Source organism: Nomia melanderi, chromosome 5, assembly GCF_051020985.1.
Source record: "Nomia melanderi isolate GNS246 chromosome 5, iyNomMela1, whole genome shotgun sequence".
NCBI lineage: Eukaryota > Metazoa > Arthropoda > Insecta > Hymenoptera > Halictidae > Nomia > Nomia melanderi.
Genome location: NC_135003.1, coordinates 6,688,870 through 6,707,359, shown reverse-complemented (window position 1 = coordinate 6,707,359; position 18,490 = coordinate 6,688,870). Strand labels below are relative to the sequence as shown.

The window sequence follows — 18,490 nt, the reverse complement described above, 5'->3', positions numbered from 1 at the left end:
ATTAAAGTTTCTACTTACTTCGACTGTGCTTGATGTGAAGTACTCTAGCATAAATAACTTCCTTTATGGTGATTAGTTTTACCTGAACACTGAAAATTAAAATAATGGTGTCGCAACAATTCAACGAAGAATAATTTAACATTTGCGGAAAATTATTTTTTTCTCTAAATATTCTCTCCCGGCACCGGTATCTAATTAAGCTGCAATTAAAAACCGCAAATGGAAGGTGAAGAAGTGCACGGTACGTTCTTAATTAAACACATTTATTGAACCTTTAATGGCGTGAATACACATCGTCGCGTCGTCCAGCGCGTGACGAATATATATATACCTATATATATTTTTTTTTTACATCATATAATGTATATTTATATTCATATATTTATACGTACATAACAGAGACTCACACGTTATCGGGGAGGCGAGGAGTCGCATCGACAGTGGTTTCTAATCAATTCTTAGAAACCGTTTCAAACAGTTTCAAATATATTTCACTTTTCACAATTTACGTATCAAAATTCGTATTATGTTCAGTTTCTCATTTTCAAATAGTACTCATGCAACATTGTTACAAATTTCTGCAACGACTCTACTTCGAATTAGCGCCTCGCGGTGGTGACTTCCGCCATTTTCTGTGCTCGCTACTCTCCGAAAATGGTTCCCTTTTACATTCCCTTTTACCCTCTTATAACTTTCTAAAACCACGATACGATATTCAACTCAATTATATTGTTTTCTTGTTCTTCCGATACCTTTCATCGCTGCTCTACTTAACGAGGAACAATTCCCACAATACTTCGCTTCTCGCTTTAGTGTGCTTCGAACGTCATAACGTTGCATTAATCCAAACTAGACCGTTACATTTAATAATAGTTCCTCACTCTAAAAAAAAACCTAATATAACTTTACCTCCAAATTGCAAACTTACAAATCTTTCATTTCATATTTCATACTTTTATATTTTCATATTTTCATATTTCCGCGACATGTTTAATATTTCGATAATGTTCTTCCTTCGAATGGCGTGGCACTAATTCGAATACAATTTCGTGAGGTGAACCGTGCAACATTTTCACATGTCGCATTTTTTTTTTATAAATCCATGACGTCCCCCTCCTCCCGCCCCGAATGCACGACACATCGTCGATAGGTCGATCGCGCGGAAATAATAAATAGACAGAAGACACAGTGTTCCGCGAGGCGGAATCGCAGACGCGTCTAGAAAAATATAGATGTAGGACACACACACACAGACACACAGGTAACAGTATGATTCAGAAGTTTCGTGCCCCGCGGAGGATAGACATGCAAACTACGGCTGACGCGATCGGTTCAGACACATTCTTCGAACATCCAGTGACAGTTCGCGAACGTTTTTCTCGTACTCCGAATTTCCTCTCTCGTTAGAACCGCGTGACAGCAAACGAAGTCGAAAACGTGATCGATTCTTATCTGTTACTATGACAGACACGATGCGCTGTCGATCTGTTTCCTTTCTGTAAATGTCGCTTTTGTTGTCTGAAAAATATGGTACCGCTACGCGAGTGTCATTAGGATTGACAGCAAGAGTTTCTTTTGTACTATTATTGTGAAATTATATCATGTAACGTTCGTAATAGAAAACATTTAAATAAAATTTCAAATGCTATAATGAAAACAAAATTTAAATATCTTATATTCAATCAATAATTTAAATATCTTAAAGAAGTATTTAAAGATTTAGTTAAATTTCAAAGAATTTTATTTAACAATTTCTTTAACAAGAAATTAACAAATAAATTTTCTGTTACACATTAATGAAATTTCATCTTCTTTTAGTACATTCAATTACAAACACGCCTCATCGACGCAACTTCATACTTTAATATTCAAGCTGTAATTTGCGTGCGTCGATCGACATAAAATGTGTGTGTGTACCGTGTCTTCGTTGCAACGTTCGAGCATTTCCCGGTATTCCTCTGGAAATATAAATATCGGAGCGCGGAATATTCACCGGTGGCGAAAGGTTAAAAGTTTGATCCGGATGCGAGAACTCCGTTTGCGATCGATAGCGCGTCGTGTCGTCCGGCTCGAGTACTTCCGAGTACTTTCGTCGACATTGCCCCCGCGACTCCAGACCAGGGATTTTATTGCGAGGGTTCTCGCCATCGTCGTCGACGATATGCATCGCGCCCAAGCCACACACTCGTTTCTGATATTGTTTCGCGAGTCCGATGATTTCCACTGTCGGACTTCGGGAACTTCGTGGAGACTACATTTCGTTATGTACTTCGCTACGATGGGGAAGCCGAGAAGCGGTTCCGCGCGCGAGAATGCTCGGGGTGCGGTCGTAAAACTGGAACGACCTGTATCTTTCGAATTTTCGAAGACAAAGCAATGATAAAAAATGTCACAAACATCACCAGTAATTCGAAGTAGTGTTAATAGAAAAAGCATATTAACATATAATGTTATAATATATTTAATGACAAAATTTTACAGTTTGTAATGACAAATTTTACATGGCTCCGCCAGTGCAAAGTGTTAGAAAGTTGGAAATATTGTTTTCGAGCTTCTTGTCTATCTTTTTGTATATTTAATCATTTATTATGAATTAATTCATTATTAATGAGAGGAAAGATAAGTTAAGTATGGAAAATAAATAATTAAGGTTTTCATTTCAATGGAAAATTGTAAATTTGAAATTAATGAAAATTGATAGTTGTGTTTGGATAATTGATATCAGGTAATATATTTAGAATGAGGTTGTCGAATATAACTAATGGAATTTATATTTGAATAATAAGTAATAAGATACTATTTTGATTTCATTGATTTTCTTCTCTTTTATCTTCGAAATTCTCGGAAATACAACTTGTCCCATTTCCACAGTACATTGTAGAACGAATGATACGCGAGAGACGAGATTTTTACCGTTAAACCGTGCGATCGAGCCTTAGAATGTAATATCGAAAGGTCACATCGATACAGACGAGTCGACTGCTGCTATTTTCGGGGTGTCGATCACTGGCTACCTACGGTTTTTCTTAATTATGGCCGAACACAAGAATAATATCGATTACAAAAATATTCATTTGCTACTCGTCACTGAACAGCGAATTCCGTGAGTTCATAGCATACAACAAATCACAGAAACGAAAGAAAAGAAACAAACATTTGAATAAAAATTCCATGCTCGATAAAATACAAATTTCATTAAGAATTTGAATAATAATTTTACGAACGTTAACCCCTTCTCCTATAATATTGTGTCAGATGAAAATTTTCAATCGAATTCAACAAATCTAAACGTTACCTTTTTACTTATTTTTAATATGAATATCACTCGTCTATTATCAATCTTCAATCTTTAGATAAAATCAAACACAGACACAGAATAAACATCAAGTTCTTTCGTTTTTCTACTAAATTGTTAACGATAAAGTAGTTTCATTAAGCTCAGTTGTAAAAGAAATCATAGGACAAGGCGTTGAATTTAAAATCTCAGAAACAATCGTAAATAAATGAAGAATTTTTATAAATGAATATGAGACGAAGCTCTTCCAGACAAATAAAAATCGTTCACGTCACAACGAACGCATAAAATTCGCGGTTCTTTGATAAACGATCGTTCGCGCGAAAACAAAGAGACGAATGTGAAGGAAAACGATACGTCGAATCAGTGTTCGCCGTACCGCGAGAAAGAGCTCGCGGATGATGTAACTCGCTGTCGTGATAGGGCAACGCTATCGATGATGAATGGCGGTGAAAAGAAGTCGAGTTTGTCAACCCCATCGCCGAGACACGTTAATCATTCTTTCCCCCTTTTCTACTTCGGGGCGATATGTCGGTTTGTTGGTCCGAATAATGGGGCGTGACACGGAAAATTCCCGAAAACGTCCCGTCGAGAACCGTCGGGGAGTTTTCAACGGCGAAATTGATGAGTGCCCGGATTTTCGGTGTATCGGTAAGCCGGTCCGAGAGCGGGTTATTTCAAAATTGCGAATTCAACGTAAGCTCTTAAGGGTCCCTCTGAAATTCCATTTGCCTCAATTCCCTTGGTTCGCGTTAATCTGCATAAAATTCCTTGCCCTGTACACTGATTTAGCACATTAATTAAAACTACGGAAACGATTACCCTTAAAATGATCGTTCCCTAAATTCGTGGATAATGAAAGTTTTTCTCGATGGATGTTTTATACCATTAATATTTTTGAAAAAAGAATATCTCGTATAGTATCTCTCTCCTAGAATGTGGTTAATAGAGAAACATGAATATACCGTGAGTAATTGTTTTGCCAAGTAACTGTTACACAAACCGAAATACTATTTCAATGAAACTATTTGTTCGCCTGGCATTCGTCAATCGAAACAATTTACCCGATGAGTTTATCAGTGTTCATATTTCGTTCTATTTCGTTTCTATTTTTATTTGTTGCTTTTTCATAGAGTGACAGATGAATTTTGACAGAATCGGACAGACAGTTTGCGCGGAAAAATGTTTGCCACGATTGCTTCTGCGGCGAGGGGGTTGAAACGCGGGAAGGACATGACGCGCGAGATCTATAGGGTAGTGTGTTCTGTCGGACTCTTCGACATTCAAGTGTCGTCGAGAAAAAACGATATACATTTTGCGTTTGACACAGGTACAAGTGCGCCGTCATCGATTTGCTCGACGATGGAAACGGATCGCTTAAACAATTTGCCCTCCACCCGTCCACCAACGAAAAAAACAATTCATCCGTTGCGCGAACTGTTTAAGGATTCCACCGGGGAGCACTCGATGTTTGAAACAACGAGTTACGCTTTACTTTTTATTTTTTTCTGCGTTTTCTTATTTTCTTTTAGCCACTCGACGCTGGAGGAACCACTTAAACGGCGCGTCTTACTCGCGAACTTCGCGAATTATAAAACGAGAATTTTCGTTTCAATTCGCAATGGAGCCGAATAATCGATCGAATTAATTTCCTGGCAATTGAATCGCAATAAATGTATTTGAAATTGAAAATAATGGAAGTAATTAATAGTGAAATTGAATAACGACGCCCTTTTCCAATATTCTTTAACGTTTCATTTCATTCTCTATCGGATCTTTATCCCGCGAAACGCTTACAAATCAAACAATTATTACTAATAAAAAAGATAAGATGATTACTTGAATATTCTAAAGCTTAAAGAACATCTTCTCAATATTCTAAATTCTGCTACTTCCTCATAAACAACATAGCAAAACAGTAATCAAATTTTCCCATCGCAATAAACAGTCATGCAATTTTGAATTTTCCAATCTTCAAAAGTCAAGTTCCAATGTTCTCCATTCCTACTCAAACAATTTTTTCATTTCACCGAAAGTAACGATCAAACGGGTTTGCAGAACACGAACATAGTCCATGGCTCGCGCGCCGAAAATATGGCCGCCGTGCCGCTTAAGCGGTCCGTCGCGAGTAGCGTACAAGTATAGAAACAACTATTTATTCCCTTACGTTCTGGTGGATCCCGTTCGTAAAATCGTGGAAATCCAGCTGGCCTCGACACGACGTCAATACACCACCGTCCAACCGATCATGGAACTTTCATACCGCCGAGGTCCTCCCACCTAGCCGGCGAGCGAGCAGTCTCCGAACCTGTCCCCGTCGTCATGGCTGAACGCAACAACGCGGCGATAATTAAAAATCGAAAGCTGGAACAGCGTCGCCGCTTCGTTTCCTCTCCAGTCCTCGTTCTGCCCAGAAACCGGAGAGAGAAAGAACCTCAACCATGTCTTCGGGGCACGCCTCGGCTGTCAATCGATCGCTCTGCCACTCGCTTCTCTAAAAAAGGATCTCGAAATCAGGATCGATAACTAAATTAGACCGTCCACCGTCCGCTTATCACGTCATTCTTTCCCGTTCTTCAATCCGCGCGATAATCAAGTTAAAACATCCTCCATTGTTCTTTTTGCCCGTCGTCTCATCCGAGTTTAATCCTTCAACGTGCAATTCAGTGAATTGCGTTATCCTCCTTTTTGCACGACGTCCCATTTTTCCTTCTTCGACGCGGATTACAATTAAATTTATAATATATTCAATATTCTTAGCACTTTATAGATATATCTTCTTCTTTTAATTTGTTGTACGAGTAAATTGGATGCTTTCTTTCTTCGTCGTTTCATTGTTCTTTCTATCTCCAATGTGAGTAATAGTTCCACTTAGAATACTCTCTCTTTGCTTTATTATTTCGCAATTTTATTTGTTTGATTGACTTAGATCATTCTTTTCTGCTTTTCGTTTCGGTGTTCTTCGTTTTTCAATGTTTTCTTTATCTTGGTTCATTTCTTGGCTTCGAAACGAGATCATCAAGCTTCTTCAGTATCACCGTAAAATAAAAACACAGTTCGTTCAAAAACAAAGAACGAGTGCAATCTGTTACTTCGATCTTCAGTCTCCAACATCTCCAATATTCTTAGTACTCTTTCGAACAAAATAAAAGCACAATCTGCAAAGCTTCCTCTTTAATCCGAAGCTTCTTCAGGTACACAGTTTCAATACAGCACGTAATGCCTCCAAGCAACAGAAAGACAAATGAAATCTTCGACCTTGTGCCAAGAAGTCTGTCCAGAATACTCAGTATCCCCAATTAACTCACCAACGGAAACATGATTACAAAATAATCCGCCGGAATTTCAACATCGTACCCGAACAAACAGAAACAAGACTAAGAAATGATAAATAATCCGTGATAACCTCGAGTTCCATTTTTCTTCCAGAATTTCAGGAAGAATCAGCTCTAATATCCTCCGTTTCCAATCATCTCATAAACGGAAACAAGATTACAATATAACCAACGGATCCTCCATTCCATTTTTCCCGCGGAACATCCCGAAGAGTTACCTCCAGCACAAACAAGATTACAAAATCATCCATAAACCTCCAACTTTCGACGTTTTCCCAAAAACTTCCGGGAAAAGTTGTTTTCTCGCGTTCACCTCGCGAATAAAAAATAAGATTGCGATACCATCGATGGACCGAAGCTTCCTCCGGAACTTCAAGAAAAGTCACGCCCAAATATTTCCAGTCCCAGTGCATCTCATAAAATGAAAACAACATTACGAACTCGTCAGCGAAACTTCGACCCCGGCTCTGCTCCCCGGACTTTCTCCAAAGAATCGCATTCAATCTCTTCAACTCCAGTCACCTCACAAATGGAAAACAAGATTACAAAATTACTTGAACTTTTCGCTGTAGAACTCTCGGAAGCTCTCCGACATCCTGCGTTTCCTCTAGCACTCCAGGACTGCAAAGATCTCAAAATAACTCTTGTCAACCTGTAGCTCTTCGCTTCTTCCAGAACAAATCGCACTCAAAATTTTCTCCAATCTTCGCACAAATGAAAACAAGATTACAAAACAATACTCAAACATTCGTCTTCATTCAGGTCACCTTAATTCCGTCCAGGACTCTTGTCTTCTTCAGCTTCGGTTGGACAATGACGAACCTCGAAGTTCAACGTTTCTCGAGATGTTCTTGAGGGTACGTGTTTCATGCTGTTCGCTTCTATTTGCTCTTTCTTTCGCTTACTCCATTCGATATACTTTGAAAGGTAGACACGCAGATAAGTGTTTAGTTTGTTTGTTTTTTTTTTCGTTTGGTCCTGACGACAACAGACTCCCACGCGGAATCCCTCGGCCCTCTTAGATTTCGTAGTTGCGAAACTTGCTGACCACTACGCTAGGCGCATCCATGTCCCATCCATGGTCGCGTCGTGACCCGTAGTAGATGTTTGCCCCTCCTTCCGACGCTCTTCTGTGAGCATTCGCCGGCTGGACCTTGGTCTGCCCCGGTGCACCAGCTGCATCCCCCGAACCGTCCTGCAGCATGCGATCCTTCGTCTTCGGTGTGCTCCAGTGCATCGACTACGACGCATTCGATTTGCTTTTCTTATTTCGATATTCTTTTCTCCCCATTTTTGCGTCTTTTTTGGCGAAAAGCAACAGCGTGCGTGTAGTTTGGAACCTCTATCATTGGATACATTGAAGCGCGAGGGAAGTCATTTTTCGAGTCATTTTATGAATTGATGATTGATTTTGTGAATTGGAGATGGAATTCTTATTATAGTGAATGGTAGAATGAGTTTTAAATGGTTATTAATTGATAGATTCATCGATTAATTGAACTTTGAATGGATAATACGAATACTTGATTGATAATGTGTATCATCGTGCTTCAATTTTTTAGTTAACAAAACTGAATTTTATGTTTCGCCAAAGTTTACTGGAACAGATGTTGATCAAATATTTGAAAAAAGCAATGTTCCGATGATGAAGGTTCCTTCCCCATTCTCCAACTCCATGAAATAAAAGCACCCAAGCGAAAGACTTCAAGAAACCATTCCCACCGTAAAGCGAAACCCAAAAAACAAAATATAAGAGCTTATTATCAAACAATTTCAACTGCAAACTCCAGGCCGTTAAAAATAATAAAATATTCAAAGCGTGTTCCTCAATAATACCTCAGAAGTACAAAAATATATTTCTCTTTCACAGTAGCTACGAATCAATGTAGTTTCAACCCGACCACCTTAAATAATTCTCGTTAAAAGTTCTACAGCCACAAGTACAAAATTCTACTCCGGTATCCGCAAATAAATAAACCGTTCTGCTTTCTATGATTAAATTCAATGGAAATTTCTATGAAAATGCCGCGCTTTCTTCCGATTTTGGATCGCGAAGCAAGCTGTGAAGCATTATCTTGAAAAAGGAGTCCCGAGATTCCATAGGAAATTGGAAGAAAAATTCCTTGTGCGAACCGTTCAACTATTTTGCGTTCTATTGTTCGCCGAGCCTTGCAATGGAATTTCCATCGTACTACTACTCACTTGGTGAACATGCTCCTTCATTCCGAGCCACTGCTTGTAGCTGATGGCGATCCCGCTGCGCCTCCATTTGTCGTAGTTGCTTCTCTTCTCGGGGTCGCAAAGAACCTCTTTCGCGTGCTGCAGAAATAAACGGAAAAGAAGAAAAATGAAAGAAAAATGACGGTCGCGTGTTTGATCGCGGCGCTCGCGAGCAATGGATACTAGTCCCTATGCTGCATCATCACAGGATCAATGTGGGATAACTTTCAAATTTCAGAATTCAGGACAAATTGCATATTTAATATTTCAAGATAAATTTAGAATTGAAGCTACCATGAAGTCGATCGTTTTGTAAAATCTTCTACAAATTAAACGTATGGATTAATAATTCTAGAGTTAAGACACTTGGAAAATCAAATATAAATTTTCGTAAATTAATTGAAATATATTCACAAATATTCGTTAGCATGAGGCGTTATTCTCGTTTTACTGTAAAGTGTACAATTCTAAAATCAACGCATGGCATTGTCGTCGGCAAGGTAAACCGCCGCAAAAAATCACACGATCGCGCAATTACTTCCCGGTGACTCATTCTGTCAACCGGTTTGTATGTCAGATGGATTTGATGCGATTGGCGAAGCGAAACGAATCAAATATATTTACAAGTGTTTGAATTATTCCTCTCGCGCGAAAGCAAAACGAACCTTTAATTGTTGGAACTTCCGTTCGGCTTCCTTGTCGCCTTCATTCTTGTCCGGATGATATTGAAGAGCGAGGACCTTGTATTCTGCCGTGATTTGTTCCACCTGAAGTGAAATGTGAATTATTTCTTTCTGTCTAACGTTGAATGGATAAGACAATATTAACAACATTCAAAAGAATAGAATATTATAAGTAACAATCTTTTCCTAGAGTACAAAACTTACAATTCAACGTTTCAAAGAAACAAATAAATATCCCAATTATTCAATTTTCAGGAAATATAAGAAGAGCACCATGTTTCTCTCGTGAATATGTAAAACCTAGGAAACAAACAAACCTTGAAATCATTGAAAACTTCCTTTGCCTTCTATAAAATCGTCACCGACAAAGTAGCTCCAATCATCTCTTTCTATACAATATAATAAGAGTACTATGTTTTCCCCATCAATATTTAAAACCTACGAAACAAATAAATCCCTAAAATCATCGAAAATTTCCATTCTGTATAACCCGGGTCAATGCGACTGCCGAAGAACTCGCGCCATAAGGGGCTAATGAAATAACGTGGAATCTTCATTGTCTTAATGCACTCGCGAAGAACACAGGTGTCGAACGCGCTTCCGTCGCGTCGCGACCATTAACGTCGTGAGACCCATTTTAAGCGCTTTCCCGCGCGCGCGTGTATGCAGCCGACAAAAGAGATCGGTCGGTTCCTTATCAATTTTACGGTTAATGGGGACGAATGATATTTGCCGCGCAATTTAATGAATTCGCCTAATGGGGACCGTGGGAGTAGAATTTCTTAATAGAACAACGACGGGAGCAGTTCGTCGGTAAACAGGCAAACACGATCACTTATTAACCCCCTACCACCCACCCTCGTTGCCATCACAGCTTTATTTAAAACCGCCATGTTTATTTTTAGTAGAATGTAGCGATGCTAAGGGAGAGGAAGGAAAAGAACACTGCGACCGCTACCATAATTCTTCGAGAACGGTCAGCGATGACTTTTACGCGACATTAATGACCAGGGAGGAGCTGCTATATAACTTTGTTGCTCGTGAACAGGCTGTGTACTTGGTGGATGACTTCAAGACTAGTTCAATCTGTTTCCTTATAATATGCAAAAGTGATAAAAAATGCGTTTCTTTTTAGATAGATAATTTATTTTTACGTTATCAACTAAAATGTTTGCTGCTTTATTGATAATTTTAGTATTATCGATATTCTGGAATACCTTTTTGTATTTTTTAAAGCATAAATTCAGGTATTCAAAAATTGACGAAATAATTTTGTAAAATTTTTGAGTTTTTGAAATGTTTTTTTTTTTTAAAGAGTATTGTATTGTATTTGAAATTGAAGTGTATCCAGGTGTAGAAAAATATAGAATTCGATAGAACAAGGAGATAGGAGGAATTGAGAGAGGTAATAGGTCACTTGAACATTCTTGCGAGAGTGGCAACACTTGTTTGTAGGGAGAATCGAGAAACGACGTGACTTTTATCAACTCGACAGAGATAAACGAACGATATTGGGTAATTGCAAAAGTCGTCGCTCGAGTTCGACTCGTTTTATTGGAACCGCGATCATCGACCTCGCGGAGTTGACTGTCAAGCCTAAAATAAAGCGTTGACAATTTTTCTTTTTTTCTAATTTATATTATCGAATTCTACTTCTTAACATTGTAATCGTGAAAACGAAATTCCAAGGATTATCTTATCAATTTTTCTTGTTAATCTTTCTTGTTTCTTTATCAATTTTAAATAAATAATTCCATACACTAAAATGGAATTATTTTACTCTTTAGTCTTCGATAATTCATCTAATTGATACCTATTTAATTAAGATAAAGAACGATTACAATGAAGCCAAGAGAAACTGAATAAACCGGGAGATGAGCACGATAATTCGATGAGTGAATAATTTATTTAATCCGGCGGTCGCCGAAATCGACGCGGATTGCTGCAATCAACGCCGTTAATCAGTTTTAATCGCTCCAATCGCATTGCGATCTCGACGAAAAAAGAAAAACGGGTGAGAGAACGAGAAGCATCGAAGGGTGGAAAGATTGAAAACCGTTAACGAGGATAATTCGAGCGGACGACTCGTATTTTCAGCAAACGAACTGCCACTCCGGAACACGGTGGAAGTCGATCGATACTAATCGAGAATTTCGGCCAGAGTCTGATGATTAAAGTTCTGCCGGACGTTGATGGAATTATCCCTCTGTGACGTGACCGACACTGGAGCTAATTAACCGTGCGTAACTTCGGCTGGTTTATTCAATACTCGTCGACCGTGTAAGAATTTCTGCCTCGGGGAGAATGCAAAATCATGAGAACCTCTGACTCGAGGAATGATCTAATTACATCGTACGTCTGTAGAAATTTACATGGTACAGAAATCTTCGAAAATTTTGTAAAATGCAAAGTTTAGAGAATTTTAATGTTGTTTCGTTATATTGTCTTCTTTACTGAAACTAATAGCGAAGAAGATTTAATTTTACTTGATTTTTTATTTTTTGTAGTTTATTGGTTGATTGTGTGGTCTATTAATATTTTTCAATTTTTTAATTTTTAAGTTATCGAATTTTCGAATTCTGAAATTAAAAAAATTTTTAATCTTCAAGTTATCAAGGTAACAAGTTATCAGATTATCAAGTTATCAAAATTTCAAATTTTCAAATTTTCATAGTTTCAAATTTAAATTCAAATTTAATTTATTCTTGGAATACAGAATTCAAAGATAACACTAGTCAGTGCCAATTTCAAATACCATATTAACGAAACATAAACAATCAACGCGGCAAACATAAACAAACAATTTCCTTTAAACCATCCCGAGCACGCTGACTGCGTGATGAATCACCAAACAATCACAGACCTGCATCCTTATTATTTACCAAAACAAGATAACAACTACACTTCCTGCCCTCAGTTTTCCCTAATGCTAAAAAAATTCAGACAAATCAATTCATACACAAATAAGTCTAATCCAATCTTCAAACTCTAATAATCCTAATCTATCAATCTCACAACTAAAAATTTTTCTCGACTTACATTCTTCTTAATCTGACCAACCGGTACCCCAAATCATCAACAAAAACTGATCACATAGCAACTTCCTCAACAAAAAAAAAATAAGTCAAAGAAACATCGCTCACCGTAGAAGACTCGTCGCACGACAAGAGAGCGTAATAATCCTCCTCCTCGCTGGGCTTATAATTGATTGCGTCCTCGACGCTCATTTTCCCTCAGTAATTCTCGCCCTCGGAAAACGATCCAATCCCGAATTCAATCCAAGACTACCAGCCTCGTTCTCTAGCTCCTCGAATCTCCGACGTTTCCTCTGGTTCACGATCTACAAGACAAACGCGCGTGGATCTTCCGCGTGGATCACCGCGTCACCAGTGTCACTCTCCGTCTGGCCCCGGCAGCGGGTCCTTTCTGGTCGTTTCGAGGATCTTCCGCAGCAAGCGGTCGGCGTCTAACCGTCACCTGTTGCCGTGTCGCACGTCGAACGCCGGAGTGAGCCGTACGAGGGAAAACCGTGTCGGAGACCCGGAAAGACCCGGTTCCCCGGGAAATCCCGTGCGTGTGCGCAATCCAGCCAACCACCACCACTGCCCGCCACCACCACCACCCTCTTTTTTCGGTGAACAGAGCGACGCCGACGGTCGCGATTCACGTCAATCCGTACGCTTCGCCTTCTTCTGCGATTCTCACCTGCGCACTCGCGGACCGTCCTACCAGAAATATTTTTTTTTTTTTTTTAATTTTTTTAGTCTTTTGCAGGAGTTAGAGTTGGTAGCAATTTAGGGTATATAGGTAGTCGTGAAGGATGGACCACGGAAGTTTGACTTTTTCCGCGATCGGTTTTTTTGTAATTAGACCCAGTTCGCTGTTCGGTTAAGCCCCAATTGAGCACTTGTGGATTGTAATACCTCCTCTAGAAATACTTTTTAAAATTCTTTCTAGCTTTTTTTATGAGACAGAGTTGATAGCAGTTTAGGGTATAGCTGTAGGGTAGACCAGTAAGGTTTCATTCTTTTCGCGGTCGGCTTTTTGTAATTAGACCTGGTTCGATATTTAGTTAAATTTTAACTGGGCCTCTTGGCCAGTCCCCTCCAAAGGTGAGGATTTCCAAAGGAGGAGGCCTTTTAATTTTTTTTTGGATTTATTTTAGACGAAGTTGATAGCAATTTTGGTTTGTGGACTGTGGATGTTTCATTCTTTTTGTGATTAGTATTTTCTAAGTAAATTTGTTGTTTAATTAATCTTCTACTAAAAATTTACGTACTGAAAGTAATTATTTTTTCCAATTTTCTTTAGTTTTTATTTAGAAGTGATAGCAATTTAGATTTTAGCTAGAGAGAAGGGACAAGGGCAGTTTGATCGCTTTCGCCATCGATTTTTTGTAATTGGATCTGGTTCGTTGTTTGGTTAACCTTCTATCGAGTACTCGTGTACCATCCTAGCTCTTCCAAGAGTATTTTGTTAACTTTTTTATTTTGTTTTTTTTTATCAGAATTGGTAGCAATTTCAGCTGCAGCCACGAAGAACGGGCTATGGAAATTTGATCCTTTTCGTGATCATTTTTTTGTGGTTTGACCTGGCTGATTGTTTGTTTAACCTTCAACCCACAGAATATTTTTTGTGCAGTTTATATTGTTCTGTTCTTCCAACTGTATCTCGTTTTTATATTTTGATATTTTTTTATAATGGCTAGGTGTGTGTAAGAGAATGCTACATGTTGACAGAGGATTTTTGTGAATTTACCTCGCTCATGAATGTGCGGGACGTAATGGAGTATGAAATTAAATTTTTCTTCAGACAGCTTTGAGGTATTCTTCAGAGGCTGAATTCGAGAGAATGTAACCAAACAAAAATGGGGAATTTCCTACGTTAATATTAAATATGGGCATAAAATAAATAACTGAATGCAGAATACAATTTTCTTTGAACAGTGACCTTTTTATGTTCCTTTTCTCGAACGAAGAGAAACCAGCAAAATGCAACAGACAAGTTGTACATTTTTATTTATTTATATTAAAGGTATACACGCTAGATGCAACGTAATATAAAATACACTTAAACTTGATATTATTATTTCTAAATTTTATTCCGAAAAGTGATCATTCCATTCAAAAGTTTTGCTCCACCAGTTGAAGATTAATTTTGCGACATTCGAGATAGTTTTGTCAAAATTTAATTAGTATTCTTCATTACAATAATATACCAAATGTTAATTTATTTACATGCATGAAACGAAATATAAAACATAATTAAAAACGTGCACGCAACCTCCATCATAACATTCGTCATAAAAACGCTCGTATAACCGTAGCCGGAGAGAAATATTTAGACTGGGGCAGCATGAAAATTGCAACAATGAAAGAAACTGACACGAATCAAGTTAATTTTTTTCCATTTAATCATTAAACCGTGAATTTGTATGCATATCGTGCAAAACTAAACGAAACAGCGAGAGGAATGAAAATTTTCATAAACTGTAACAAGAATTTAATATTCTCCTTTCCGACGAAAATATTCATCGAGGGAAAAGGTTTCTACATAATTCCTATTTTCGCGAATGCCTTTGTGAAAAGCGCCACCATGCACGATCACTCGCGATCAATAAAAATGCAGAAATTTAAAATCAGATCAAAGAACTTAATCAAGATAGCCCATAGAAAACGGTAATTCAATCAAAGGAACCAAACTACACTGTAAATTAACACGAAACTCGACGAACATTAATATTCTAATAATAATACCAATGTTATATCAAATTTCTATTAACAATTTTGTTTACAAGCGTTTTTCAGGCCTTTTTCCTCGAAGCTCGAAGAAATTCGCTGTGAATTTCGCGCTTGTTATAAATTATAAACTTTCACGGCGACATCGGGACAATCCGAGTAGGCCGTGCCCACGTTCCCGACGCCATTGATCGCGTCAGTCAATTTCCTTTAATTAGACAGCGGAACAGACGAGCTAATTAATTAACATTTTCACAAAGAAATTCGATAATAGCGTCACAGGAGGGATTCAAATAATACCGCACCAGAATTTCACGCGCGATGTTACTCGATTAACGAGCGTCATTGCATTACAATAAAACACCTTATGAGGCAATTAAAAAATTGTCGAAAAATAACTGTGAAAGTGAGGTTTTCTATAAGAAACCGATCCAAACAAAGGACTATCTTAGTATAAGTTAAATCAGTATCCAAAAGCGGATATTCACGCGAAATTCATAAATGTGAAACCCTGTAACGTGGAATATTTTAATCGCACTTGTAGGGAGTTCTACTGTACGTGGGAGGCTGCAAAAGTTTCGAGGAAGTTTCAAAAATAAAAATAATTTTATCAATTTGAATAATTTCGTTAATAAAAATAAAATTAATTTCTCGCATTAAGTGCTTACAATTTTAAGCTACATATTGTTACAAATTTCAATCGCACAGTACAGCATTTACACACATGAATTACGAGAATGGAAAGTTACAAGTAAGTTTGAACCAATGGTTTTATTGTTTTTCAAAACATTCTACTTCGACATTGATTCACTTTCTACTGCGTTGTGTCAGCACTTTGATATCTTCAAACTGTGAAGCCGTAGGAAAATGATATAAATAACGGAATTTCGAATTCTTGAAACTTTTGCAGCAATCGTATAGTACGCCATTGAAATTACCTGTCTTTGGAAAATGGTTTTAATCACACTCAGAGATACCGATCATCCAGTTGATCCTTTAATAATGAACCGATCGAAGAGATTGAAACTCGAAAGCGACTTGACGGATCGACGATCGTTAACAGCTTCGTTTGAACCGATTTTAACGGAAGGAGATAAAACAATATTCTCTTGAAATCGTGAGTCGCGTCGTCCGAAACACTGGTTAGAATTAATGCCGACGCATACTGCGTCTTGATTGCGGCAGATTCCAGGGACTTGTGGCTTTCACTTGCGGCCACGTGACCTCGAATGCTATCTTGACGACGTTACCGATCGAGCTCTTCTGGTTCAAGACCACGTGACCTTCGGTTATCGTTTGAATTTCGTAACGGTCATCGGCGGAAAAATATACTAACGTGCGACTTTCTCCGATGTTTTGACAGTTGTGTACATGTAATCTCGATAACGATGGTTAGCTTTGAATTCAGTGATAATATTTCCTTATATTTAAAGTTTTTATTTTGTGCGACGGCTATACTGATATCCAATGTAAATATGATTACACATACAGTTAAAGATAGAATTATTATACTGGAAATATTTTTGCCAATAAAATGAATAATATGAAATTCATATAGAAATCGATTATTAATTTAATCGATTCCGGTTATTAAAATGATTACCTCAAGTTTTGAAGATGACGGAATACGATTGTCAAATTTGTGGTCATTGGAACGTTAAAAATAAAAATAATTCTATCAGTTTCAACAATTTCCACGCATTAAGTGCTTACAATTGTATGTTACATATTGTTACAAATTTCAATTGCATAGTGCACCCTTTAAACGCATGAATTGCAGAAATGAAAATTCCTGGTATACCAAAAATGCGAAGAACGTCGAAAAATAATAGAACAACGAAAATTTGTGAAGCATTAAAAAAATTCGAAGCAGAATCAACTCGATATCCGAGAGTCGATTGTTCCCGGATTGATAAAACGTTCGTGCCCCCGCGTAAAAAATGTAGACCGGTAATCCATTTGAAATTTCCCCAAAAATTTGTCTGCCATTTTCATGCCTGATTGTTTCCCATTTCATGTGAATTGCGTTGTGCAATGTTCAAATTTTATACGACAGAAAAACACCACGGAAATATGAACTTACTCCCGGAAGGGCAGAATTTATTCCTGTGGAAAATACAGACGCGGGGAAAAAGGAGGATCCAGTCGGAACGTGTGCGGAAAACTGAATTTCACGAGCCGGCTTTCAAACAGGGCCAGCGGGACGATCCGCAGGAACGAGCTTTATCTTTTTGCGCCGAAATAAAATTCGTTCTTGCCCGCACATTCGCCAGAAAAAATATTCTCCCCGACTTTTCTGCTGAATTCTCGAACATCGGACTCTCAGAAATTACAATCGATTCTCCAAAGTGTTACCAACTCGTTTTATCGTTCCCGCATACTGCCGGTCTCTTTACAATTCGCATTTAAATGTAAATTGAAGGTAACTTTTACCTTGACGTTCAATTCGTAATCTTGCAAGTAAAATCTACGCTGTAGTTGAATGTTTTGAACACCCAGTATGTAGGATTTCTTAGACTTCATTGGGAACATTGCGGAATTTTGAGATTCCCCGTGAACTCTTGGAAATCTTCGAGCTGTTACAGAGATTTTTGAAATCCTTAGAAATACACTGACTTCCTTAATGATCCTTTGGAGACCTAGCACTACCTTAGGGGTATTTGAGAACCTTCGACTTTTATGTGTCTTAAGGATCTATCAAGACCATTAGCTTGAAAACCTTCAACTTCCTCTTATGGATTTTAAGGATTCTTGGCAAACTTTCAATTTCTCTCGAAAAACTTTGTATTCTTGTCAATTTTCAACTATCATATACTCAAAGTAACACTTCGAAATTTTTTTTATAAAGAGTGCTTACAAGTGCTACAATAGTGCATCTATTGAGATTTCTATTGAATCACAATTCATCAATTTCTTTCATTATTTTTCAGAGAATCGCCTGTTATTTTTTCAATTATTTGAAAAAGAAGAAATCAGAAATGGGTCATTTTGATCTGTGTAGTAGTTCTAGTGCTAACCAACACGAATTCACTCTATTTACATTCAACAAATTCTGTATTTAATTTACATAAAGTAAGTTCCAATTAGCGTGCAACACATATATAAATACAGACGTAAACGGTATCCATCGTGTACCGTTCGTTGCACCAGAGTTGGCATTCAGGGCGGTAGAAGGGCAAAACGGGTTGTTCGCTATATGCTTTGTTTATAGTTTTGACC

General features: G+C 37.9%; 1 protein-coding gene across 2 annotated transcripts; it reads right to left on the bottom strand.

Annotated features, from left to right (window-relative positions):
• Positions 1-246: 246 nt before the first annotated feature.
• On the bottom strand, positions 247-16,485 carry jdp (DnaJ domain-containing protein). 2 transcript variants are annotated; one of them, XM_076367557.1, is made up of 5 exons: positions 16,210-16,485; positions 12,677-13,258; positions 9,516-9,617; positions 8,833-8,949; positions 247-7,870 (listed from the first exon to the last, which is right to left on the bottom strand). In XM_076367557.1, exons 2-5 carry the CDS (start codon positions 12,758-12,760, stop codon positions 7,649-7,651), a joined length of 525 nt encoding a protein of 174 aa, XP_076223672.1. In that variant the 5' UTR covers positions 12,761-13,258; positions 16,210-16,485; the 3' UTR covers positions 247-7,648. The 2 variants fall into 2 exon arrangements, with proteins under 2 accessions (XP_076223672.1, XP_076223673.1); XM_076367558.1 differs by having other exon boundaries at positions 247-7,825.
• Positions 16,486-18,490: the final 2,005 nt, after the last annotated feature.